Raw genomic sequence first — 27,038 nt, forward strand, 5'->3', positions numbered from 1 at the left:
CAATGTGCCAGGTACTGTGGTGAAGCACTGCCGTATACAGTATGCTTCATTACTTGCCTTTTTTCTCATTGCTTTCCTTTATTACTCATCATTACAACTGAGGAAGCCAAAGCTCAGAGAGCTTAAATAATGTGCTGAGACTGTGTCAGAGACTGGATTCCAACCAGGGTCTAACACCAAAACCCAGCACTCTTGGCCACTGTTCTGTTGTTGCCATTCCTCTCCAGAACTTTTGCCTGGTATGGTGAGGCACCAAGAGAGTCCTCCTTCCTTCCATCTGGTTGTCCAACCCTATTTCCAGTTAATACTTAACTGAGCATTTAATATGTGCTAGACATTTGTGGGCATTACTGCTTGGCTCTTTAGTTAACTCAGAATACAGTTGTAGCTATTACCATTTTCAAATAAGAAGTGCTAAGAGCATTTATCCATTCATGCACTCCACCAGTCTTATTTATTGAGCATCTGCTCTGTGCCTGGCTTTAAAAGATTTAACAGTGATGTAAGAGCAGGGTCTCTGTCCATAGAAGCTTATGTTTCATTGTGAAGAGACTGACAATAAAATAGTAGCTTAAGGTATTTGCACAGTGTGTTGGTACAATGGAAGATAGAAACATGGTAATATAAAGTGTAAGGCAGTTATGCTTTGGGACACTGCTTTGGAAAGAGTGATTAGAGATTCTGAGGTGACAGTTGAGCAGATTTGAGGCTGAAGGATGGGACCAGCCACGTGAAAATGTCCAGACCCAGAGGAGAATAGCAAGTACAGAGGTGCAGGCAAGAAAGAGCTTAGAACATTTGGAGACCAGAAAGGAAACCAGTTTAGTTGGAGCACTTTTAACAAATGGAGTGATATGAGGCTAGGGGGTTGGCGGAGACCAGACCGTGTAGAATTCTAGTCGGCACTGGAGTGACTGATTTATAAAGATTGCTCTGTGGTAGAATTTTAACTTCAGAGAAGAGGCAAAAAGTTCAGGCAAAAATGGAAGGAGGTCAGGCCAGTTAGTATACATGTGATAGTCCAGGGGAAAGATGGTGGTAGGGGTGGCCTGGAAAGAAGTTGATAGATTCCACAAACATTTTGGAAATAGAAGCAGCATTTTCTGGCTGATTGATACGGGAAATGAGATGGAGGGTTTTCTGGCTCGAGCAGTTCAGTGCATATTGTAACAAAATAAAAATATCTTATTTCCTTAATTCATTTTAAAAATGAGGAAACTGAGGCCCACAGAGGGAAAGTTTGGCTATCCCAGGGATGTCCTTAGACTAGCCAAAGCTTCCCCACAAAGATCCTTCTGGGAAACACTAAGCTAATATTTAACCAAAACTGAGCTCACATAGTGTAATACATGATCAGATAACTTGGCACCGTGAAATAGTGGAAAGCTGTGCCAGAACTTTAATGTTGATTAAGTAAATTCTTATTTTTCAGATGTTTTTATTTAACATAGACAGTATTTTCAAGGCCATCAAAGTAAATGTCTGCAAAGAAGATTCACATGTAGGCTACATGGTTTACATTCAGAATTGTGAGGTTTAAAAACTGGTTTTAAAAACTTACTTAAGAGAAGTTCTACATCATATTTTAGGAGTTAGTAACTAGAAGATGAAGACACTTAAAAGATTCTACAAGTTTAGATCTGGTGGTAAAGTGAATGTAAAGGTCATTAAAAGAGATAATGAATGAAAAGGACAAGTGACTTTAAATTTACACACATGTAAAGAGGCTGGTGAAAATGGTCTGTGGATTTCACCTGGTTTAGCCATAGAATGTTCAGTTGTGTGAAGTTGAGTTTAATCTCTTCCTTCTCTTTCCATGATGGGAAGTTTTATTTTTTTGGATAGTATAAACTGGGAAGAAGTTGGTCTGTCACTCGTATTTTTGTAAAGGTAAAAGTACACAAAAAGGGAAGGGGACAAGTGTCTTAACTTTGTCCCACAGGCCTGTCATGACTTGGTATTTTTTGCAGCTTGGGATGACGTTTGTGCCTTGATGAGCCACTTACAAGCAAGAACCATGTCCTCAACCTTTATTGCATTGTAAAGGCTTATGTGGTACCAAGTAGGCTCCACTGCCTGCAAGAGCCCTATGTGGTCTGGTCTCCTGCCAGTCCTCGCAGTAAGTGCGCGGTGGGCACTCAGTAACGCTGAACTGAATGCATGTGAAGCTGCCACCATTTGAAGACAGTCGATAAAAAGCTCACTTCTGTGCCTTGCACTAGTCAAGTAATTGCCACATGGCTGTGTTTTCCTGGTATTCAAAGGTCTGTAAAAGATCAACTTGTGGTCTTTTCTAGGAAGACTCAAGTTTTGTGAAAAGCTGGAGTGACTTATTTGATAGCCCTCAGGTATAAGTCCTTAATTTGTGGTTTATTCATTGTTCTCCTGTTCTTTTCTTTTTATTGGTGGTGGTATTGTGCTTGTTGACTACTAAACCAAGCAAATAAATTTGAATCTTGCAAGCATTTTGTAATTCTGCACTAGGGGCTTCCCTGTTAACATCTGCTTGCTTTGATATCTTTTAGGCCTCTCCTAGTGTGTGTCCTGTACAGTCTGTTCCCACAACAGTTTTTAAGGAGATACTGCTTGGCTGTACTGCAGCTACTCCGCCAAGTAAGGACCCGAGACAGCAGAGCACTCCCCAAGCCGCCAACTCTCCACCGAACCTCGGAGCAAAAATCCCTCAGGGGTGAGTCAGAAGTTAAAGATGTTTAATCTTGCAACCCACTGGAACGGGTTGCCATTTCCTCCTCCAGGGAATCTTCTCAACCCAGGGATCGAACCTGCATCTCTTACATCTCCTGCGTTGGCGGGCAGATTCTTTTACCACTAGTACCACCAGGGAAGCCCATACTGATGTTTAATCATAATATAGAAGGGTTATTTTAGCCATGGTTCTTTCTGTCTGAGCTGACATTGCTCGGGTGGCAAGATTGACCCTACATTCAGTGTTTAGAGAGTGTTAGTGCAGTGAAAATTTGATGTAATGACCTGCCATTCAGTGTATCTCAGGTTGTCAGGGGAGGTTAGTTTCCAATTGGTCATATGCCTTCAGAGGTGATACGTGTAGTTGGCATACAGACCTACATAAAACAGGTCACAGAAAAGAAAAGGGGGTGTGAGGAAAGAGGAGCTTTCTTGACTTTGTATAGTAGAGAGAATGGTCTACTGAAATACTACAAACAGCTGGAGAATAGATGTCCACTTTTCAAGGAAAGGGAGCCAGTTGGTTGTATGTGGAAGACTGAGATCCATGGGAGTGTGGGGTAGAGGGAGACAGGGTTCCAGTGAATGAGCTTCATCAGCCTGGACCTCAACTATAGCTGAGAGATGTAGCAGTAGAGAAAATAGTAAGACAAAATCAAGGAAGCAGTAGTTATGACTTACAGTTACTTATTTACAGAAGATAGTGGAATAAGAAATGTAAAATCTAATCAGAAATTTAAAGTGGCCACAAGATTAATGGAGAGATGAGTTTTAAGAGAAGGATCTTTTTTAGGAGGGATGGTGGCCTGTGTAAGCAGTTGTAAAGACCTAAGATAGGGCTCAGAAACTGGTGTAGAAAGGTAGGCTTGGAAGACCACTGTAGTAAATGGGAGAGTGCATGAGCACACCAGTTCACAGGGAGGACAGCAGGCTGCCAGGGAGGGAGCTTAGAGGATGACCATGGAACAGTCAGAGAAAGGGCAGGGTCGGGGGAGGTTGTTTATTCAGAGTTGAAAGAGGTAACAGTAAGAAATTTGTGGTACCCAAACAAAGATATCTAGTATGAGTGCTTCCCAGGTGGCTCAATGGTAAAGAATCTGCCTGCTGATACAGGAGACTTGGGTTTGATCTCTGGGTTGGGAAGAATCCCTGGAGAAGGGAATGGCAAACCACTCCAGTATTCCTGCCTGGAGAATCCCATGGACAGAGGAGTCTGGTGGGCTACAGTTTTTTGGGGTCACAAAGAATCAGACACAACTGAGCAACTCAACAACATGAGTGCGTCAATGAGAACTTCTCCAGGATGAGATCCTTTGGTAGAGGCAGGAAGACTAGTGTAAGAGGGAAAAAGGACTTTGCGTTCTGCTGAGGAAAGAACTTTATGACGAATTTCAGAGAAACAAAACTTCTTGAAGGATAAACCCCTATTAGGGGTGGAGAGGGTACCAGATGGTTCTGTGAACAAGCACGTCATCAGCTGGCCCTTCTCTTTGCTTCGGGTCCTGATCACTGACCAAACAAGCATGAGATTGTCCAGTGCTAGGCTGGTAACATGTTCATAGATGGAGTTTTATGCTACTGGTGATTTTGGTTTCATGTGATATTCTGTTTTGAGGGAAAGCTAAGGTTCATTTTGCTATGAGAAATAGAACTAACATGAAGTAGTTAACTATGAGAACACGCAGATAGAATTTAGGGTTGTGTTTTTCTTAATGTCTTAAGATATTTTTTCCTAGCCATTGACTGATTACTTTTAACTCCAGCCCACAGAAATCTATCCTGAATTCTCTGATATAAGCAGTTTTCTTTTCTCTTTCATACTGTCTACTTTAGGAAAGCAAGCAATTATTTTTGGAAGGTAGGGAAGAGATGAAAGAGGCCTAGATGCTAGTTTTCCATATTAATCTTTTTCAGATGTCATAAACAGATTTTACCAGAACTTTCTTCCTGTCTAAATACAAAGCCTGAAATACTGAGAACAAAACCAGATGTTGCCTGCAAAGTAGATTTGCTCTCTTCAAAGTCCTCTCAGATTGGAACTGGAGACTTAAAAACCCTGAATGAACCAAAGGGAAGCTGTTCCCAGCTGAAGACCAGCACTGAAGAGGAAAGCAGTGTGGAATCTCTTCCTCCATCATCGACTGATCCTCCTAAGGAGTGCATACCAATAAAGGCGGCTTCTGTGGCAGAATTGGAAATCACCAACACTCCTGAACTGCAGAAGCATTTCGAACATGCACCTTCCACATCTGATGTCCTTTCAAAGAAGCCAGAAGAGAAAGCAGCTGTCAATAGTAACAGTCCTGATAGTTGCATAGAAAAAAGGGGAGAACCTTCAACTTTAGGCTGCCAGTCACAGAATATAAAGGCGTCTTCAGCAAAAGTAGATCCTGAAAGCTGCTGTACAAGAAGCAACAATAAATTCCAGAATGGTGAGTGTTTCTGCATATGTTTATTGGTAAAAGGTAAGATGGTTGTCAGTACATACATTATCTTCTTCTTACCTTATGAGAAAATAATAGGAAAATGATGGTAGAAAAAATTCAAAGAAGAAAGTAAAACCCCTAAATCTGAGAAGTGATACTGTTCATATTTTGGTGAAATTGGTTCTATGTATATGGAAACACAGATGAGCTGTGAGACACATGGGTTCGTACCAACAGTTTTACCCAGCGCATTAGTTGTAGATGTCTGTCAGCGTTTTAAAGGCTGCAGGGATACCCGTATATGCATTTACCATATGACTTAGGTGGGTCCCAGTTTTTGGTTGTAAGAAAATTTTGAAAAAAAATCTAAAGTGATCTGCTTGCTTTATCGTCATCCTGTAACTGATTTTTCTGTAACATCTATGTTGGAGAGAAGGAAGTGATTAAAGTTTTATGCTCACACAGGGATAGTTCAGACTTGAAGTTTTTTAAAAAAGGGAATTGCATCACCACCTCTATCTAGCAAAGAGATTTTTAGTTAAAGAAGTAGTGGACAGTGCTAACTTAGGACTCCCCTCTTTGCTTAAGGGAAGGTCCTGCTTCACCCGTGATTTTTGTTTGTTTGTTTTTAAGTTTTTTGGCCACACCACACAGCATGTGGGATCTTAGTTCCCCAACAAGGGATTGAACCCATACCCCTTGCAGTGGAAGCAGAGTCCCACCACTGGAGTGCCAGGGAAGTCCCTTTGCATGCACAATTTAGAACTCAGTGCTCTTCATATAGAGATAATGGTACATTGTATTTCATGATACTTATAAGTTGAGGATGCATTTCAGTGATGGGAGTTATTAGAAGCTCTCTTATTAGAATTAACAGAGCTAAATGGCTCCAGTATGTCAAAAGGTTCAGTTTAAAAATAGATTTGATAGATGTCAACTGGGTATAAAAAAACTTGAAAAACAGTTAATAAAAATGCTGTTCATTTGGATAAGTAACAAATGGATAATCCCACACTCTAGCTCTTCCTGCAGGGCTCTGAAACTAGAGGGCAGGATGGGTGGATTTGACTGGGGGTCTTCCTGAAGTAGAGTTGGAGGAGTTGGAAAAGAACTTTCTTTGCTGAGTAATTCTTCTAACCCAGCTTCTTCATTCTTGAGGTTTAAGTTGATATAGCTGGTAATTTGCATAAAATTAATTGCATAAGATTATACTGTTCCTCAGAAGTTATGTAACTCCCCAAGAAAGTGAATATTCATGACCATGTCCCTGTTCTATTTCTTTATTCTTTTTGAGTCACCAGCCTTCACATTCAGCTAGTTTTTAAGGCAAAGTATTTTCATATTATGTGAAGAAGCAGTAAAAGTTCTAGACCAGTAAACACATAATAGATATAGAAGTGAGTTTCAGAGTCCACCTTTGTCTTGCTTAATATGTTGTGCAACTCTGTTCCAACTAAAATGATTTTGAGGGAAATGAGAGGCCTTGTCACATCCTGCTGTGTGCTGTCTACTGGGACTTCTGGCTGAGGAGTAAGGCAGTGTGATTAGAAACCTACCGAGATCTCTACTGTTTCCACCAGTATTGCTTGTGGATTTGGAAAGACTCCACTGGACACTGCTGCTCCACTGTGTGACCTTACTTAGGGGTTCGAAAACAAAAACAAGCTGGAGTTGAACAGCCACCCTTTTTTCTATTTGGTAGATGCATGGCTTCTCAGAAGTCAGTATTGCTTTTGGTTCTGAGTTAAGAGAATCATTGATGAGAGATCAACCGCTGCACTCCTCAATACAGAGCTAACTTTAGATAATTCAACTTGCTTATTTCTAGATATTTCCTCTTTTAAGCCCAGGCAAGACAGTTGTTAAGATAATCTCTGGACTCAGCTTGGGAAAATCTGGTCCCATTCAAAGGGTGATGTGTTTTCAGTATCAGGATGGAATTTTAAACTACTGATTACTTTATTTTCTCTCCTTTCTGACTTTACCTTACTTTACCTTCTCTTTTACTGAATAACAGTGTTTAAGGAGTTGGGGCCTGACGGCATCCATTTAGCGTTTTAAGGTGTGCTCTAGTCCTGCTTTAAAAGAGAGAGAACATCAGGACACATCAAAGGTGATTTATTAAAGATGCTTATTTTATTTAAAACCACCTTTGGTTTGAGGTCTTACTTCTAGTTTCCTTCAAGACCTCTTAGCAGCATCTCCCACCCATCTCTCGAGTGGTTCTCCCAAAGTTGTGTTTTTGTTTTTTGTTTGCTTAAGAATCTACTTTCCTTTTCTCAGCTCCCTTGGACCCCAAGGTAAGGTCTTTTCTGTTGGTTTTATATGAAATACAGTTATTCTTCAGTATCCAAGAGGGATCGGTTCCAGGATTCCTGCAGATACCAAAAATCTGCAAATACACAAGTCCCCTACTGTCAGCCTTCCCCATCTGACACTGGGGTTCTGCATTTGCAGATGCAACCAGCCACAGATTGTGTAGTGTTTTCATTTTTTAAAAAAATTTTTGGTTGTAGATTGGAGCCATACTCCCTGCATTGAAAATGCAGAGTTTTAACCACTGGACCACCAGGGAAGTCCCTGTATAGTATTTTCAATCCATTGTTGGTTGAACCCACAGATGCAGAGGGCTCACTGCGTGCCCAAAGGCTCTTGACTTAGAAATAGATTCCCTTCTGTGTTATTTCCCCTAACAGAGTGGTTGCTCTTTAAAATTAGGTCTCTACTTTTTTCTCCCTTTAGACACTATGTTGCATTTCCATTCAAGTTCCCCAGCTTTTAAGTTGAAACTTAAACATGCATTTACTTAGAATCGAAATTCTGTTTTTAGCCAAGGCTCTTAATCTTGAATGGAAAGTATGTGTGAAGGAAATTTAAGATTGTTTGAGGGGCAGGGGTCAGTGCTCTTGGAAGCACTTAGGAAATAACTTATAGACTGGGGGGCGGGGGGGGGGGTGCTATGTTATTTGGGTTTTGTTATGTTTGGAATGGTTAGCTTTGCAGAATGCTTTAGAAAGCACCTCTTAAGCCAGTCTTTTTTGAGTGTAAAAACTGACAGAATTGGTTTCCACGTGGTCCTCTATTGAGATAAACCTATCCCTGTGTATTGTTAAGTTTGCAGTGAGTTTGAGTTAAGTGTCTGCTTTGGAGAAGTCTGCCTGCAATGTTTATCTGTTTTGGGCTTTTTTAAAATTATTTACATATTTTTATTTATTTTTGGCTTCCTCGGATCTTAGTTGTCACACATGGGCTCCAGAGCGTGTAGACTCTGCAGTTTGCAGCGCACCGCATCGTTGCCCTGGGGCATGTGGGATTTTAGTTCCCCAAGCAGGGATCGAACCTGCATCCCTTGCATTGGAAGGTGGATTCCTAACCACTGAACTACCAGATAAAGCCCCAAAACGTTTATCTTATCTAGGGTTATGAATACAAGTATGCATTACCTTGGAATTGTGAGTCTGGGGTTTTATGTTGCCAAATGGATTCACCAAATGAGAAGCATTTTAAAGAGAATAAAACTTCCAATTGTTCCGATAGTTGTCTTCAGCCATTTTCGGAAATTACAGTTGAACCAGTAATTGAGATGATGAGTTCTCCCTTTGGGAAATCTGACCTTTTGAGTATTCAGTCAAAGATTGATGTGATTTTTTAAAAAATCTGACATGCCATTTCCTTCATTTTTTTTTTCTAGCCCCATCTCGGAAGTCAGTCTTGACAGACCCAGCCAAACTCAAGAAGCTGCAGCAGAGTGGCGAGGCCTTTGTCCAGGACGACTCCTGCGTGAACATCGTGGCACAGCTGCCCAAGTGCCGTGAGTGCCGCCTGGACAGCCTGCGCAAGGACAAGGAGCAGCAGAAAGACTCGCCTGTGTTCTGCCGCTTCTTTCACTTCAGGAGGTGAGGCCTGTGGGGGAAACCTGAGGTACTCTGAGCCCTTTAATGTGCTTTTCTCCTTCCTCTTCTATCAACAGTAAGTCTAAAACTTGGAAAAGTTAGAGATGATACTTCTGATCTGTAGATTTAGGAGTCTCGATCTTATTACATGGTATTTCCTACTCATACTCCTTTTCAGTTTTTTTTTTAAAGCAAGAAGCTTGAAAATACAAACTTCTGATTTTAGAAATAACAAATACAGAAAAATTCTGAAGGTTCTAAAAAACCACCACACAAATGACTACTGTTAACTTTTCAGCCATCTTAGTGTTTATGTGGTTATAGAATATATTCAAGCATACCTACTTGTTGTATAAATACTTTGAATCTTACTTTCCCCAATATGTACTTTCCCAGTACATAATAGGAACCACTTGATCGTGTTGACTTTTTAAAAAAATTATTTATTTTTATTTTTGGTTCTACTAGGTTTTCATTGCTGCATGCGGGCTTTCTCTAGTCACAGCGAGCAGGAGCTACTCTTTGTTGTGGTGCACGGGCTTCTCCTTGCGCTGGCCTCTTGTTGCAGAGCACAGGCTCTAAGGCTTAAGACTCAGTAGTTGCAGCAAGTGGGCTCAGCAGTTGTGACTCATGGACTTTAGTTGTTCCGAGGCACCTGGAATCTTCCCAGATGAGAGATCACACCTGCATCCCTTGCATTGGCAGGCAGGTTCCTATCTGCTGTGCCACTAGGGAAATCCGATCATACTAACTTTTTTCAGCAAATACTTTTGAATAACTATGAAAGAACCCAGAATAATGATGTTTGAAAATGGACTTAACCTATTCCCTTGTTGGTATTCAGATTATTGTGTATTTTTTGCCACTAAATACAGAGATGATCATCTGTTGTCCATCTCTCTGATTATTTACTTTGGATGAGACTGGAAGTGTCCTTACTGGGTCAGAAGGTGTGTGTTTTAAGGCTTTGATACGTGAATTCTGCTACATTGCCCTGGAGGAATATTGCGCCTGCATCCATGCCCCCTGGCAGCTTTTGAGCATTCCTGTCTCTATGCCAGCAGGAAGGAGGTGTATCTTTTAAAAAAATTCTTTCTACTTTTATAGGCAAAAGCTTTCATTTTTGCATTGCTTTTTTTATTTTAAAGTCAAATTTAATTTTCTTCAAATTCTTCCATCCTGAGTGAAGAGAAAGGTAGCCTTCTGGTCTTTTTGATATATAAATGAGCAGTGTTGTTCTGGGTATAGATGAGCTTTTAGATATGATACATTTTCTCAGAAATCTAGGTAGAATTTCAGGCTCAACTAACTCTAATCATAAACAGAAGTGTTGCTTTTCATTTCTTCCTATCTCTCCCCATTTAGTTTTATCAAGATTCAAGATTGCTGATGAACTGAATTAAATGCACAAGCATTTTAGATCATTTTGTCTGTGCTGGTAACTTTCAGATTGAAGGTTATTTAATGAACAAGAGTTATTTTAGATGGTAGGTAGTTTGTCCTATTCATTCCTGAGTAAATTGCAAAAGCACCACAGTAAAGTGTGTGTAGCATTAGAACTGTGGTAAGTGTTAAGAGAAGCCAGTGTGGAACAAACTCACTTCTTTGGTAAAAAGAATGTTAAAATTTTAAAAATAGAGCGTTTTCCCCCTGACGTTTACAGTGATGATCGATACTGTCATAAGTACCATCAGGTTTGTTTTCCATTATGTTCTGTAGATGAAATAGGGGAGGGGAGGGTCATGGTGAAGTTCAGTTGCCATATCCTGTTTACCGTCTCCTCCCCATTTGAACTGTCTTCCAAATTTATTTTTTAGAATTATGACTAGCTCTCATTTGGAATGTCAGTTAAAAACTGTGGGCTCCTAGAAATACGTTTGCATCTGTTAATGCAATTCCCCATGGGCTTCCAGTTCTGGACAAATGATTTTCCTAAGGCACAATTTCGTGCATCTCATGGGCTCAAAAAATTTTGGCAACTGCCCAATGACTAGCAAAGAAATTGCGGTCCCTGCATTTTTCTTGCCTTTATATGAAATAGCGTTTCCTTGACATGCCATCTGTTACGTAATATCTACCTGTTCTTGCAAGGCCAAGCTTAATTACTGTCTCTTAACATGAAGTCTTCTAATAAATCCCAGACTACTACACAACCTAGGAAAAAACATGATAGATGTCAAAGATGTATTAGAAACAGAATGTTGAGAAAATACTCAGCTTTTGGCTCCACCTTCCTAGGTACCAAGCCCCATCATAACACTGCCTCTTATTCCAGGATCTTGCATGGTAATTTACAGCTAGAATTCTAAGGATTCTGAATACCTCATGAATTCATGTGGTTTTGGCTTCAGTGATATCTAGGGTTAGCCTTCATCTGCTGAGCATTAATCTTTTAGCAGTTGTTATATTCAGATCTGATCAGGTTATTTATATCACCTTCTGTTTGTTATCAGTTTACTTCTGTGACATCTTGTGATTGTTCTTGCTATTAACTTCCATCCACATCAGGCAGGTTCAGTAGCTGTGCCTGGAGGTGACAGGATTAGATAACTGGTTGGAATGTAAAGCACACCTCCTCTCCCCTCCAGTCCTTCATGTCTTTTTGAGGGAAAATCTTTATACTGATGCTGCCACATAGCAAATTGGCTGTTACTAGCCATGGAGATTATAGAAAGCTGGGAAGGAAATGGGGTTGATTTAAATATTTAAATAGTAACAACAAGGTGTAAATCAATATTTTATATATGTAACATGCTTTTTTTTTTTTCTTTCTTCCTTTCACTTCTTCTAGGTTACAGTTCAACAAACATGGTGTATTGCGGGTAGAAGGCTTCTTAACACCAAACAAGTATGACAGTGAAGCAATTGGCTTGTGGTTGCCTTTAACCAGAAATGTTGTGGGGACTGATTTGGACACAGCAAAGTATATCCTGGCCAACATTGGAGACCACTTCTGTCAAATGGTGATTTCTGAAAAGGAAGCTATGTCAACTATTGAGCCACACAGTAAGAGCACCTCTTAGGGGATAGGATTTTTGAGTCCAACTTGACTTTCATCCCTAAATGATACCTAAGTCCAAATAATGTGTGGGTTTCATTTTCACCTAGAAGTTTAGACGACTTTGGTATACTGAGGTTGCCTTTTTTTCCTTGTGACAGATTCTGCCTGTTGATTTAATTAGAGTCAGTTACCTCTCTTTGGAGGTTGTTTAGGTTGTTTACTAAAGGAGTGGAACTCCTTTTTTGTTAAGAAAGCTAAAGAGAGATGGTGGTGGAATTTGCACAGCGTTACCAACAGTATGGGCTCACCTTAAGGGGTGAGACAGTCTCACACTTTGTTCCATCATTGTGTCTTCCACAAATGGTTCAAAGTAAAAAGTGAAGCCTTTTTATTCCTCTAGTAGGTATCTTTTCAGACTTTGTATAACCATATATGTTTCAATATAAGCATCTGTACATACCAGTGTTAAGAATTTTTATCATTGGTTCCAGGAACTAACTGAAGCTAGTTTAAGCACCAAAATAATATATTAGATAAGTTTGATTATTCTTGTATCTCAGAGTTCAGGGAATGGAAACTGGGGCATTCCCAGGAGTGGAAGTTCAGCGCTAGGTGGGGAGTGGCATTGTAAACTCTACAGGCAGCTGAAGTCCTACTGAATTGAAAAGCAGCTTTAGAATCACTCTGTTCTCTTGGGCAATAGAGACCCTGATAAGTCAAGAATCTCCTGTGATCTTACATTTAGGACAAGTGACTCTGGTGTTTTATTTTCAGTAAAGATACAAAAGTTTTCTTCTTACATACTTTTAAGTAAAAGAATATTTAAAGAATTCTTAAGTAACTTATCTACAGGTGGTATATGAGTGATTGGAAAGTAAAAACACTTCTTTGAAATATATTAGTAGCTTCCTGAATCAGCAGGGCTACTGTTAAGTTGTCTGAAAAATGTGGATTTTTATTTTTCCACTCCAAAAAAACTACAGTTGTCTTTTTAAGAGCATAATTAAGAAACTTGGTCCTTAAAGATGTATATGTGATTAGCCTTTCCTTCTTGATTGTCCTGTTCCTCTTCATTTCCTCTGTGACAAGCTGGTCAGTTGGAGAGAGGAACTCTCTGTGAGTGATCCTGAAGGATGCTACCACAAGGTGTTCCTAGAGAGGGGGGTGAGATGGTACCCTCTGCTCCTGAGTTTAGGAAGCAGGTCCCAGCCTTCAAACATTTATTCTGTCTTTTCAATGACAATCATTGAATAGATGGCTAAGAGGTCTAAGACTACTCTGTAATAAAATAGTCTAATCCAGTGACCAAGGTGAAGTTCATAAAATCTTGTCTGTAAAATGCCTGAAGGTCTATGTATTAGGCACTGAACTTTCACATTGTAATAAAATGACAGAGGTTCACTCAGCAGTTGGATTACTTTGAAGCAAACTGAAGTTAGTCACGTGTTTTATGGTCAGTCTGAAGAAAAAAGTCACCACTGACGGGATTAGAAAAAGATGTATGTTCTCTTTAGAACACAAATGTGACAGTATTGATCCTGTCTTGTTCAGGAGAGAGAGAGACAATGATCTTCTGATCGAGACATTGGGCTTTTCTGTGTCCCAGGGAAATGTCCTCCCTTTGTTCCTACTTCTTGAAGCTTTCTGATGCTGTATTTGGCACTCCTCGTCGCGGGGAAGGCCCCTCCCTCCAGTTCTCAAGAGCTTGACCACTGGAACAGAAGATGCTACTTTGTAGAAGTCTAGGTTATGCCTCCATCTGTTGACTATTTGGTTAGTGTGAGTCGGTCCTGGGGGTCCCACATCACTCCTGGCTCTAGCAAAATTGAGTTTCTGTCTCTGGTCTGTGAAGGAACCAACTTTGGACCGTTGTACCTTTGCTAGTTAATGGGCTGCTCCCTCCAGGTTCCCTAAGCACCCGGAGGGTTTTTAATGAGCAGTCTGAGAGGTTTCGGGGCATCTGTGAATAACCAGACACTCTGCACTGAAGGTTGGGTTTGTGGATTTGAGTGAAATGTTTTTTCTTTGAAGAAAGCGAGGTCTGTGCTGCCTTTATAGTCTCAGAGCGTCTCATGACCCAAAAGGTGAGGAACCACTGCTCTCTGATACCTGTGTCTAAACCCCAACTTGCATAACCAGTGCTGCTTTCTTCATTGACTTACCCAGCAGGACTTCCTACGCACCAGTAGTGTGCAGAACTCCTTGGAGGGTGGGGTGGAAGTAGAGATCTAAGCAGGAATTCTGCTTGCATGAAGTTTAATCTCCTCGTTGTTCTGTTGCTGAGTCGTGTCTGACTCTTTGTAACCCCACGGACTGCAGCACACCACCTTCCCTGTCCTTTACTGTCTCCTGGAGTTTGCTCAGATTCATGTCCGTTAAGTCAGCGATGCTATCTAACCGTCTCATCTTCTGCCATCCTTTCTCATTTTCCCTTCACTCTTTCCCAGCCTCAGAGTCTTTTCCAATGAGTTGGCTCTTCGTATTAGGTGGCCAAAGTAGTAGAGCTTCAGCTTCAGCATCAGTACTTCCAATGAATATTCAGAGTTAATTTCCTTTAGGATTGATTAGTTTGATCTCCTAGCTGTCCAAGAGATTGCAAGAGTCTTCTTCATCACCATAGTTCAAAAGTATCAGTTCTTCGGCCCTCAGCCTTCTTTATGTCCATCTGTCACATCCATGCCTGACTACTGGAAAAAAACATAGCTTTGACTAGATGGGCCTTTTTTGGCAAAGTGATGTCTCATTTTTAAATACACTATCTAGGTTTGTCATAGCTTTTCTTCTAAGGAACAGCGTCTTTTAATTTTGTTGCTCCTCAAGGGAAGCAAAATTGCCCTTGACTGTGTGCCATGTACAGAGAGGCCCGAGTCTGGAGTGCAGATATGAGCTGATGGGAATGCTGGAGGAGTCCAGGAGAGCGTCATGCCTGGGGCGGGGGCTTGGGGTGGGCTCTGGAGGCTAAACAGTTACCAGGAGCTCCAGTGAGAGGGGGTAATGGCACGAACTCCTTCCCCCTTCATGTTTTATTTCGGGGGCCCTCTCCTCCCCAAGACTAAGTGGCTTATTGATTTTCGTAGGACAGGTTGCTTGGAAGCGAGCCGTCAAAGGTGTGCGGGAAATGTGTGACGTGTGTGACACCACCATCTTCAACCTGCACTGGGTGTGTCCCAGGTGTGGGTTTGGAGTGTGTGTGGACTGCTATCGGATGAAGAGGAAAAACTGCCAACAAGGTGAGAGCTGACTTCATTCTTCTCCCAGCCCCTTCTACTCTTAAGTTAAGCCTCTCACTGATGGGCGGGTGATGGATTTCTGAAACTTGTGGGGCCAGAGTCCATAAAGAGCAGTAACTACAAATCAGTTCTTTCCAGGTGCTGCCTATAAGACTTTCAATTGGCTGAGATGTGTGAAGAGTCAAATACATGAGCCAGAGAACCTCATGCCTACACAGATCATTCCTGGAAAAGGTATTTCATGGGATGCAATGATTTTCTTTTGCCTGTGTTTTGATTAGCTCATAGGGGCTGGTAGTTTGGTTTTATTTTGTGTAATATAATTACTTGCTATCTTTATTTTAGTGTGTACCATAAATTGTCCAGAAGTGTGTTAAATAATGCCCCCAAAGTTTTTGATTAAGGCTTTCTGAATAGTTCTTTAAAAGGAAAGAAAATGGCGCATTTAGGGAAAGCATACTTAGAATGGAAAGGAGGGAGTGTAAGCACCCTAAAACGCATGCCAAGTCACTTCAGTCCTATCCTACTCTTTGCAACCCCATGGATTATAGCCTGCAAGGCTCCTCTGTCCATGGGATTCTCTAGGCAAGAATGCAAGAATACTGGAGTGGGTTACCATGCCCTCCTCCAGGGGATCTTCCTGACCCAGGGATTGAACCCGCGTCTCTTCTGTCTCCTTCATTGGCACGCGGGTTCTTTAGCACTAGCGCCACCTGGGAAGCCCACTCTAAAATAAGTGCTGCTAAAACAAGTTATCTTGTTAGAAATACCAGCTTCTGCTTTGTAATGTTGAGGTTGAAAGTACCTAATATTCTTGTTCAGATGTTTGCCTGTGCCCTTTTTTTAGCCCTCTATGATGTTGGAGACATTGTTCATTCTGTAAGAGCAAAATGGGGAATAAAAGCAAATTGTCCCTGTTCAAACAGGCAGTTCAAACTCTTTTCAAAACCAGCCTCAAAGGAAGACATAAAACAGGTATTACTGTTTATGCTGGATTCACCATCCTTGTTAATTGTTGTCTGTCTGTTTTCAATAAGCCGAGGATTTCTATAGTATATTAGAAAGGAACATGGGTAGAACTGTCAGTGGAAAGAAATGCTTCATCTGTTTCATGTGGCACTTTATAGACCCATTCTCAAGTTTTACATTTATTTTTGTGGACTTTATTTGTAGTCTCTTTTAAGTAGGATTTTAATTTTCATTCCTTGAAAAAGCAAAACCTTTTCTGTTACAGTCTACTTAATAAATTGCTATCAAATTTGTATAGGTTTTTAAACTTACTATAGTTTTACACAGTTAAAATTTTTCAGATAAGCCTAACATTTTTTAATTACTAAATATATTTTACCTGTAATAAATATATAAAGAATTGAAGGAAATAATACTGAAACAATCCTTTCTGTATCTCTCAATTTAAAAAATGTGTACATTTCCTTGGTGCTCACAGGCCTCTTTATGGTGACATTTCCTTCATGTCTGTCATCACATCTACCCCCCTTACTCTTCCTCACTCCTTGTTTTTAGTAATCAGAAATTATTTTACATTTTTATGAAGCTGTGGTGTGGAAGGCAGCATTGGTAGAAGAGTTTTGATCGTTGGAGTCAGAACTGAATTTGAATTCTTTTTCTGCTACTTTCTAGTTGCATAACTCTGGCTCAGATGAACTGACGTATATGTGCTTTAGCTTCCTCATCAGTAATAGAGGAATAATAATGTCAGTAAAATAAGTGGTGTGCTCTGTTTGTCGTTTTTGTTGTTGTTCATGTTCGGTTCATGTTTTGAGTTCTTGTTAGGGCTCTTCATCACTTTTTAAAGCTTCCTACGCTACACTAAATCAAAAGAGCATTTCCTTTTTCTGCGTTTTCCCACCTCCTCCTGAATTCACAGCTGTATTTCCTACACTGCCTCATTTACTTGTTCAGTCGCTGGTTTTTGAGTGCTTACTCATGACACTTGGGTGATGGGAACAAACTGGGCATTGTAAAGAAACGTGGTGGATGGAGTGATAGGACTATGAATGAATATGAGATGCTGCTACAATAGTGGGGTTGTATCTTGCTGTATTTACATCCTTCACGTCTTATACTTTCTCTAGTAATACTTAAAAGTTAAAAAATTAAAATCTCTTCTACACAAAACTACACAGTTCTGTTCTATTATTGGAAGATTACTGCAACTGTGATGATTTCCAGGGCTATTGGGTGGTTTTGTTGCAGATATTTCTCTCCTACTGGTGAGCAGTTAGGGGAAAAGATAAGAAAATGCAGTTTTCCAGCCTGTGTCAAGTTCTCCTTTTATACTCAACGCAGACTTCCTTAACTGGAGAAAAAGCAACTCTCGGTACCATGCTCCCGCAGAATCCCTCGGGGTTGGAGCCAGTGACTGTGGGTGGGGAGGCCGCCTCCAAACCAGCCAGCAGTGTGAAACCCGCCTGTCCGGCCAGCACGTCTCCTTTGAACTGGCTGGCAGACCTAACCAGTGGCAATGTCAACAAGGAGAACAAGGGTGAGTGTTTCCTGCCTTCCAGAACTTTGATCTGTTCCCAGAGGGACTTGGCAAACCTCAGTTACTTGGAGAAGCAGTGTGGAGGGTTAGGGGTTCCCTGTAGTCACCTGAGACCTGACACAGTTGCAAGCCCAGAGAGAACTTTTGCTGGTGATAGAAGTCATTGTTGAGCTTCTGTTTGGCAAGAATAGGGTGGGCTGAGAATTATTAGTTTCAATAGTAATTTTTGCCTTTCTATCTCTACCTTGTATATATTTCCTATTCTGTCTAAATGGGAACACTCTGTCTTCAACTTTATTTTTCTCATCCATGCTGTTGTCTCAGGATGCTTGATTGTAGTATAAAGAGCATGGGTTTGGAAATCAGGTATTTAGAATTTAGGTGATTCTGCTTTCTGGCTGTTCAACAAGAAAGAAAAATTGCAGATCAGTTTCTTTCACGCAGAGATATTAAACATCTCACTGAATAGAATTCAGTACAGTAAATAAAGGACTTAACACGGGGTGACCCAATAGGGCTTGAGAAGTGCAGCTGCAGTTTTAACATTTAAAAAGTGGGGAAAAGTCATGTGAGGAGATACAGAAAAAGAGTAAAATTCAAAATCTGCTTATATTTAAAACAAAAAAACTTAGGAACAGAAGGGAATATCCTTAATGTAATGAGTTTCTACGATAAAGTTGACAGCAAACATGTCAAATTATTACTGAATTTTTTAATCAGTTGAATAATTTTTAAGCTGTTCCCTCTGTGTTCAGGCATGAGACGAGGATTCCTGTCTTCAGACTTTCATTAAACATTGTACTGGAAGTCCTGGCTATTGCAGTGAAGTGAACAAAAAGATGTTAGGATTGGAAATAAAGAGAGAAAACTGTTGATATTTGTGGACAATCTAATTACGCATGTGAAATTCTAAGAGAATCTGTATTTATAAATACTATCAAGGTTGATAGTTACAATGTTATTTACAAAAATCAGTTGTATTTTACATACCCGGAACAAATAAAAAGTACAGTTTACCATAGTATCACTTTGGGTATTGAATGTTTATATATATATACTATGTATAATATATGTAAATAGCAGTTGGAAATCCTTACCAAAATCAGTAATATCATTAGTATTTATCCTCTTAAGTTTCCTGGTTCCATAGTAATTCTGTTAATAGAAGACTAGTAAGGGCTCTGCCTTTCAGAATGCTTTTCCATCTGGATGTTTTTGGTTTCCGTTTTAGAAAAGCAACCAGCGATGCCAATTTTAAAGAATGAAATCAAATGCCTTCCACCCCTCCCCCCCTTGTGCAAATCCAGCACAGTCCTCCACACCTTTAACAGCACAATTTTGACACCTGTAAGCAACAACAGTTCGGGTTTCCTCCGAAATCTCTTGAATTCCTCTACAGGAAAGGTATGTATTTGTCTTACTGTTTATACTCTCCTCCACTCCCTGCCCCCCTCAATAAAGATGAACAGAGTCAGAGTAGAAGAGAGTAGAGAAACTAAAACAGAAAGTAGAAAGAAGGATGTGAGTCCATTGCTTTCTTCCTTCATGGATACAAAGGCTGTATCATTGGCAGATGGGCTTCACAGCTTCTAATTCTTGGCTTATGGGCTTTGGGGTACACTGATGGGCTGATTCTAATTCTTGGCTGATGGGTACACTTTTTTATGTACCACTTCTGAGAGTTGTGATATCAGGTAGAGGAAGAAGACTTACCTCTGTGAGAGTTCTGACTTGGGTTCTTCCCTGGGTATGTAATATGTACTCATCCTACTGTTATAGGAATATAGGGTTTATTGATGGTAGGGAATGACATGTTTAAGACTTATGTTCTTTTTCAAATTCAGACAGAAAATGGACTCAAGAATACACCAAAAATCCTTGATGACATCTTTGCCTCTTTGGTACAAAATAAGACCTGCTCTGATTTATCAAAGAGGCCCCAAGGACTGACCATCAAGCCCAGCATTCTGGGCTTTGACACTCCCCACTACTGGCTGTGTGATAACCGTCTGCTTTGCCTGCAAGATCCCAACAACAAGAGCAACTGGAATGTGTTCAGGGAGTGCTGGAAACAAGGGCAGGTAAGGGGCCTCTTGCCCAGCCCCGCCACATCCCCTTCCCAGTGCCTTTGGTAGACTTCTGACAACCTCACCCCACAGCCCCTCCCCTCCCCACTTGCTGGATTTTAAGTGCTATACACTTTATCTCTTTTTTTCTGTACTTTATTGTTTAGGGTGAATGCAATCAGTGTGTGGCTGTGAGTCTTATTTCTTACCACAAACATTCCTGAGCTGTATTCTCTGATGAGGTTTTGGTTTTGATTGCTTCCAACCAGTCATCTTTGGATCTTTTATTTTTTTATTTTATTGTTTTTGACTGTGATGGGTCTTCATTGCTGCACACAGGTTTTCTCTCATTGCAGAGGTGGAGGCTGCTCTGTGGTGTTGTGTGCAGGCTTCTCATTGTGGTGGCTTCTCTTGTTGCAGAGCACAGGCTTGCAGTATTGTAGTGCTCGGACTCAGTATTCGTGGCACACAGGCTTTGCTGCTCCACAGCATGTGGGATCTTCCCAGACCAGAGATTGAACCCATGTCCTCTGCATTGCCTGGCAGATTCTTAACCACTGGACCACCAGGGAAGCCCCATCTTTGGATTTTTGATGAGTGCTCTCTGGGCTCAGTGATTCTTGTGTGATAAATGTCAATTGGAGAATTGGGTATATGACTGAGGCTAATGAAGTTTGGAGGATTAGACAAAATAGGATAAAAATCAGGTGTCCCTCTTCCATGAATTATAACCTTATGCTGAAGACAATTTTAGGTGGCCCTGAGCCATGTAGTGTCAGCCTGGAACTGGTGTGTAGTCTCCCAGGCGGGAGCCTGCTTTAAAGGGCAGTGATGCTCCATCTGAAGTTTTGGTTGATAGTTTAGGTGATGATGCTTGGCTTTGTGGACCTGCTTCTTTACATTCTTGTTTTGGTTTATGTTTTCTGGATCTCTGTCTTCTCTTCTGGACCAAATAGAATCCTCGCTAAAGGAATAGTTTGCTCTTGGGCAAGGCCAGGACTTGGGAATTGCCAAATAGAAAAATGTATGTATTTAACAACAAAAAATTTTTTTTCAGTCCTGTTTACTAACACGATTTTCTCATGATGACAATGACACACTGAATACAGTCCACTGACATGTTTTGTTTGGATTATATAATGACTTGCTTGATTTTTTTATTGTAGGTAACTTTTATTGGAGTTTAGTTGCTTTCCATTGTTGTGTTAGTTTCTACTGTACTAACACAGAGTGAATCGGCTATAATGCTCCTGTTTTAGTCTCTTAGTCATGTACAACTCTTGGTGACCCCATGGACTGTAGCCCGCCAGGCTCCTCTGTCCATAGGATTTGTCAGGCAAGGATACTGGAGTGGGTTGCTGTTTCCTTTTCCAGGGGATCTTCCCTACCCAGGGATCAAACCCAGATCTCCTGCATTGCAGACAGATCCTTTGCCACTGACCCATTGGGATAGCCATATAAATATATCCCCACTTTTTTAGATTTCCTTCCCACTTAGGTCACCACAGAGCACTGAACAGGGTTCCCTTGAGCTGTACAGTAGGTCTTGTTTGGTTTTTTGAGGATTGCATAATGGGTTTTTTGTTTTTTTTTTAACTTTACAATATTGTATTGGTTTTGCCATATATCAAAATGAATCCGCCACAGGTATACATGTGTTCCCCATCCTGAACCCTCCTCCCTCCTCCCTCCCCATACCATCCCTCTGGGTCGTCCCAGTGCACCAGCCCCAAGCATCCAGTATCGTGCATCGAACCTATACTGGTGACTCGTTTCATATATGATATTATACACGTTTCAATGCCATTTTCCCAAATCATCCCACCCTCTCCCTCTCCCACAGAGTCCATAAGACTGTTCTATACATCAGTGTCTCTTTTGCTGTCTTGTATACAGGGTTATTGTTACCATCTTTCTAAATTCCATATATATGCGTTAGTATACTATATTGGTGTTTTTCTTTCTGGCTCACTTCACTCTGTATAATAGGCTCCAGTTTCATTCACCTCATTAGAACTGACTCAAATGCATTCTTTTTAATGGCTGAGTAATACTCCATTGTGTATATGTACCACAGCTTTCATATCCATTCATCTGATGATGGACATCTAGGTTGCTTCCATGTCCTGGCTATTATAAACAGTGCTGCGATGAACATTGGGGTACCTGTGTCTCTTTCAATTCTGGTTTCCTCGGTGTGTATGCCCAGCAGTGGGATTACTGAATCATAAGGCAGTTCTATTCCCAGTTTTTTAAGGAATCTCCATATAATGGTTTTTAAAAGTTGAATTTGTCGCTAATGTTTTAGTCAGGCTATTTCACATGAAAATGAGGACTTCTGGCCTATCTTGGGTAACCAAAAGACTGGGCGATCTCAGGGTCATGTTCCTGGCTGATTAACAAGAAGCTGCAGGCCAGTGGCAACACCCGCCTCGGACAGGGCATTCTCGCTGCCTTTGTCTCTCCTGCACGTCCCTGGCCCTGAGCCATGGCGTTGCTGTTCTGTGAGTCGTGGGATCTGAGTCAGAAGGTATGATCCTTCCTTTTCAAAGCTTGCTAGTTAATTTGAGAGCAAGGGGTGTGTGTAGCAGGTAAGCAAAGACACGAAATGCTGTACGAACACGGAGGACTATGATGTCATTTTGGGAGCTGAACCTAAGGACCAGCCTCAGAGAAAAAAATCAGCAGCTGTTTGAGGAGGGGCGGCCTTGGGAGAGGGGACAGGGCTGGGGGAGTTCAAACCAAAGTCTTCATTCTCCTCTCCTAGCCAGTGATGGTGTCAGGGGTGCACCACAAGCTGAACACTGAACTCTGGAAACCGGAGTCCTTCAGGAGGGAGTTTGGAAACCAGGAAGTTGACCTCGTTAACTGCAGAACCAATGAAATCATCACAGGAGCAACAGTAGGAGACTTCTGGGATGGCTTTGAAGATGTTCCGAGTACGTATTACAGACCCTTTAAGGGGCTGAGGGTGTGAAGTGGGGTTGGGGGTGGGCACAGGAGCAGCAGGAGCCGACTGTCCTTCAGTGGGAGCAGCAGTATTTTCTGTGAGTCTGGAGTTTAAAATTCCTATCTTACCTCCTCCTCCCTTTCTTTTTACAAATTCTATGCATTTGAACAGAGGCAGATTCTCTTGGTAGTTCTTTGAGAGTGAGATTTTAGTCACCTCTTCTTCAGGTGACTCCGTGTCTGTCCTGTGACAGACATGTGCCCAATGGCGGGGGACGGGGAACACAGAGCCAGGCAGGGCTTGTGCCTCCAGGGTGGTGGTTTTATGTAGCTTTGCTATTTAACAAGAAGATTGTCAGTATGTTTAACAAGACAAGCCGAGCTGAAAGTGCCAGAGAATTGAGTCCTTTTCCACACAGCTGAGCCTGGTTACTGCCTCCTTACTTGGTCAGGGGGCCGTGTGTCTGGTGCTGAGGCTGGGTGCTTTATGTGACTGGCCAGTCAGTAACGTGTTTACAAGTGCCCTGTGAGCCCCAGCACCTGTCGTCAGGCTCCTGCCCCCTCGAGAGGGTTTGGCCAGTTCATCTGTAGACTCTCAATTCAGGTTTGCTCATTTCTCATTCTTTTAAGGTATACCTTTACCTTGTAATTTCTTGCTTCCTTTTTGTCTGTTACTCACATTTACAGGTTATGGCCCACACTTTGAACAAACTTTATAACCAGGTATAGCTGACTTTAAGTGGAGTGTAATGGAGGTTTCTACACATGAAGGTTAAGGTGGAGTTTCAGATGTCAGATGTTTACCTGGGAATCAAAGTCTATGAAATGAAAGAGGAGGCAGGTGCAGTGTAGTTAGTGAAGCCGTGGCATACCTGACAGGGAGCTCTGGAGCAAGCGTCACCCCTCGTGGTCTCAGACTGGGCTGAAGTGAGGAAGAGTCAGGGCCTGTATCCCTTCACCTCCCTCAGGCCATGGGAAGGGCAAGACCTGGCAGGGCAGCTCTCTGCACCTGAGGCTGACCTCAAAGCTGTGAGGGCAGCAGGTCCTTTGAAAGGGGATCTTGTTGTCATTCAGTTGCTCAGTCCTGTCCGACTTTTGTGACCCCATGGACTGCAGCATGCCAGGCCTCTCTGTCCTCTGCTGTCTTCCCTGAGTTTTCTCAAACTCATGTCCATTGAGTCAATGATGCTGTCCAACCGTCTCATCCTCTGTTGACCCCTTCTCCTCCTGCCCTCAGTCTTTCCCAGTATCACGGTCTTTTCCAGTGAGTTGTCTCTTCACATCAGGTGGCCAAAGTATTGGAACTTCAGTATCAGTCTTTCCAGTGAATATTCAAGGTTGGTTTCCTTTAAGATTGACTGGTTTGATCTTGCAGTCCAAGGGACTCTCAAGAGTCTTCTCCCAACACCACAATTCAAAAGCATCAATTCTTTGATGCTCAACTTTCTTTATGGTCCAACTCTCACATTCCTATATGAACTACTTGAGAAACCATAGCTTTGACTGGAGGGATCTTTGTCGGCAAAAGAGGATATAGAGGCACACATACCACAGTGTGCATTCCATTTAGGCCTGGGTTCAGATCCTGACTCTTGATATGTACTTGCTGTGTATGTGAACTCGCTTATTTCATTTTTCTAGGGCTCACACTTACTCGTGCCTGCAGATGGTTAAGGCAGCCCAAAGTCCATGGCAGCCTGCCTTTTCCATATTGATCATTCTTCTGGCCAGACCCCAGCACACCACCCACACTGAAATGTCACTGATGTTCTGAGCAAACACTGTATCCTGTATTTTCCTGTGTTTGTTGTGCACCTATTTAAGTTAAGATTATGGGACAGTACTTGTTTGACCATGAAACACTGGTATATAAACATTAGTCCTCAAGAACATAGGGTTTGAAGTCAAACCTGGGTTCCAGTTTCAGTTCTTACTGCTTAATAGCTGGATGACCTCAGTCATCTTTCAGTCAATTGACCTCAGTCAATTTCCTCATCCAAAAGTAGGAATATTATGTAGTGCCAGAAGTCACTGGGATATTAGATTGAGTTGTAAGAACTAAATGGATTTAAAACACTCAGCAGAAGCTAGAACACAGTAAGAGGTGTGAAATAATAGTTATCGTTGCTGTTAATCATAATGAGTCATGGCTATAAATTGTAATTTCAGCATATCTTTTTCAATTAGAGGTTCTTAGTTCCTTGACATGACCTGGAATGGTTAATTGTCTATTACAGGAAAATAGTCTGACTAAACCCTCTATGTATCATCCAGAAGATGGGGTGGTGGGGAGGGTGGTTGGAGGGTGGGAGGAGTGGGCCCACTGTCTCTAGACAGAACATCAGGTTGTTTCAGTCTCTCTGAGCAAAATAAGTCATTTCTATTTCATGCTGGCCTCAGAAAACTGGGGTTTCTAGACATCTGTGACCTTTGATTGTTAAAGTGTTATGCTGTTTGTTATTTGGGAAGCTGCTTACTTCTTCTGGAATACTGTATAGGAGGAAACTGGATCTATCAAAACACTACCTATGTAACATGGACAAAAGGGAGCAGCTAAGATCTCAAAGAAGCAGTTTGAAACAGGGCTCTCAAAGAGAATCCAGAGAAGACAGGGCTTTAATACAAATTACTCAGTGATCTTTATTTTACTACCCCTTGCTGGGTATAATGGATTTCTTGACACTGAATAAATAAAATGGTTGGTAATTTGCAGGATGTGAATGTTAAAGTTAATATTTGTGTATCAAAAGAAGAGAGGCAAAAGGCAAAGGAGAAAAAGGAAAAATACATCCATCTGAATGCAGAGTTCCAAAGACTAGCAAGGAGAGAGAAGAAAGCCTTCAGTGCAAAGAAATAGAGGAAAATAATAGAATGGGAAAGACTGGAGATCTCTTCAAGAAAATTAGAGATACGTAAGAAACATTTCATGCAGAGATGGGCACAATAAAGGACAGAATGGAACAGAAGCAGAAAATATTAAGAGGTGGCAAGAATACACAGAAGTACTCTACAAAAAAGATCTTAATGACCTGGATAACTACGATGGAGTGATCACTCACCAAGAGCCAGACATCCTGGAGTGCGAAGTCAAGTGCGCCTTAGGAAGTATCACTATGAACAAAGCTAGTGGAGGTGATGGAATTCCAGCTGAGCTATTTCAAATCCTAAAAGATGATTCTGTGAAAGTGCTGCACTCAATATGCCAGCAAATTTGGAAAACTCAGCAGTGGCCACAGGGCTGGAAAACAGGTCAGTTTTCATTCCAAACCCAAAGAAAGGCAATACCAAAGAATGCTCAAACTACCACACAATTGCACTTCTCTCACACGCAAACAAAGTAATGCTCAAAATTCTCCAAGCCAGGCTTCAACAGTATATGAACCAAGAACTTCCAGATGTTCAAAATGTATTTATAAAAGGCAGAGGAACCAGAGATCAAATTGCCAACATCTGTTGGATCATAGAAAAAGCAAGAGAAATTCAGAAAAACATCTACTTCATTGACTACGCTAAAGCCTTTGTGTGGATCACAACAAACTGTGGAAAATTCTTAAAGAGATGGGAGTATCAGAACATCTTTTCTGCCTCGTGAGAAATCTGTATACAGGTCAAGACCAACAGTTAAAACCAGACATGGAACAACAGACTGGTTCCAAATTGGCAAAGGAATACGTCAAGGCTATATATTGTCATCCTGCTTATTTAACTTACATACAGAGTACATCATGAGAAACACTGGACTGGATGAAGCACAAGCTGGAATCAAGGTTGCTGGGAGAAAAATCAATAACCTCAGATATGCAGATGACACCACCCTTATGGTAAAGAGGAACTAAAGAACCTCTTGATGAAAGGGGAGGGAAAAAAAAAAAAAGGAAAAGACCTCTTGGTGAAAGAGGAGAGTGAAAAAAAGCTGGCTTAAATCTCAACATTCAAAAAACTAAGATCATGGCATCTGGTCCCATTACTTCATGGCAAATAGATGAAACAAGGGAAAGAGTGACAGACTTTATTTTCTTGGGCTTCAAAATCACTGTAGATGGTGACTGCAGCCTTGAAATTATCACACTTGCTCCTTGGAAGAAAAGCTATGTCCAACCTAGACATCATCTTAAAAAGCAGAGATAATACTTTGCTGACAAAGGTCCATAGAATCAAAGCTATGGTTTTTCCAGTAGTCATGTATGGATGTGAGAATTGAACCATAAAGAAGGCTAAGCGCCACAGAATTGATGGTTTTGAACTGTTCAGATGGCGTTGG

The 27,038-nt window shown here is 41.3% G+C and overlaps 1 protein-coding gene across 4 annotated transcripts in view; it reads left to right on the plus strand.

The window, feature by feature from the left end:
• Positions 1 to 27,038, plus strand: part of KDM3A (lysine demethylase 3A) — a 56,334-nt gene that overhangs the window by 20,415 nt on the left and 8,881 nt on the right. For 2 of the 4 annotated variants that reach the window (XM_005900362.2, XM_070379453.1), the window contains 11 exons: positions 2,526 to 2,689; positions 4,621 to 5,138; positions 8,824 to 9,028; positions 11,817 to 12,031; positions 15,104 to 15,256; positions 15,395 to 15,490; positions 16,104 to 16,231; positions 17,567 to 17,762; positions 18,994 to 19,166; positions 19,607 to 19,843; positions 22,596 to 22,767. In XM_005900362.2, coding sequence (XP_005900424.1) covers positions 2,526 to 2,689; positions 4,621 to 5,138; positions 8,824 to 9,028; positions 11,817 to 12,031; positions 15,104 to 15,256; positions 15,395 to 15,490; positions 16,104 to 16,231; positions 17,567 to 17,762; positions 18,994 to 19,166; positions 19,607 to 19,843; positions 22,596 to 22,767 — 2,257 coding nt within the window. Of the gene's footprint in view, positions 1 to 2,297; positions 2,349 to 2,525; positions 2,690 to 4,620; positions 5,139 to 8,823; positions 9,029 to 11,816; positions 12,032 to 15,103; positions 15,257 to 15,394; positions 15,491 to 16,103; positions 16,232 to 17,566; positions 17,763 to 18,993; positions 19,167 to 19,606; positions 19,844 to 22,595; positions 22,768 to 27,038 lie in introns of all 4 variants that reach the window. The other 2 variants (XM_070379452.1, XM_070379451.1) reach the window with 2 other exon arrangements.

Source organism: Bos mutus, chromosome 11, assembly GCF_027580195.1.
Source record: "Bos mutus isolate GX-2022 chromosome 11, NWIPB_WYAK_1.1, whole genome shotgun sequence".
Taxonomy (NCBI): Eukaryota; Metazoa; Chordata; class Mammalia; order Artiodactyla; family Bovidae; genus Bos; species Bos mutus.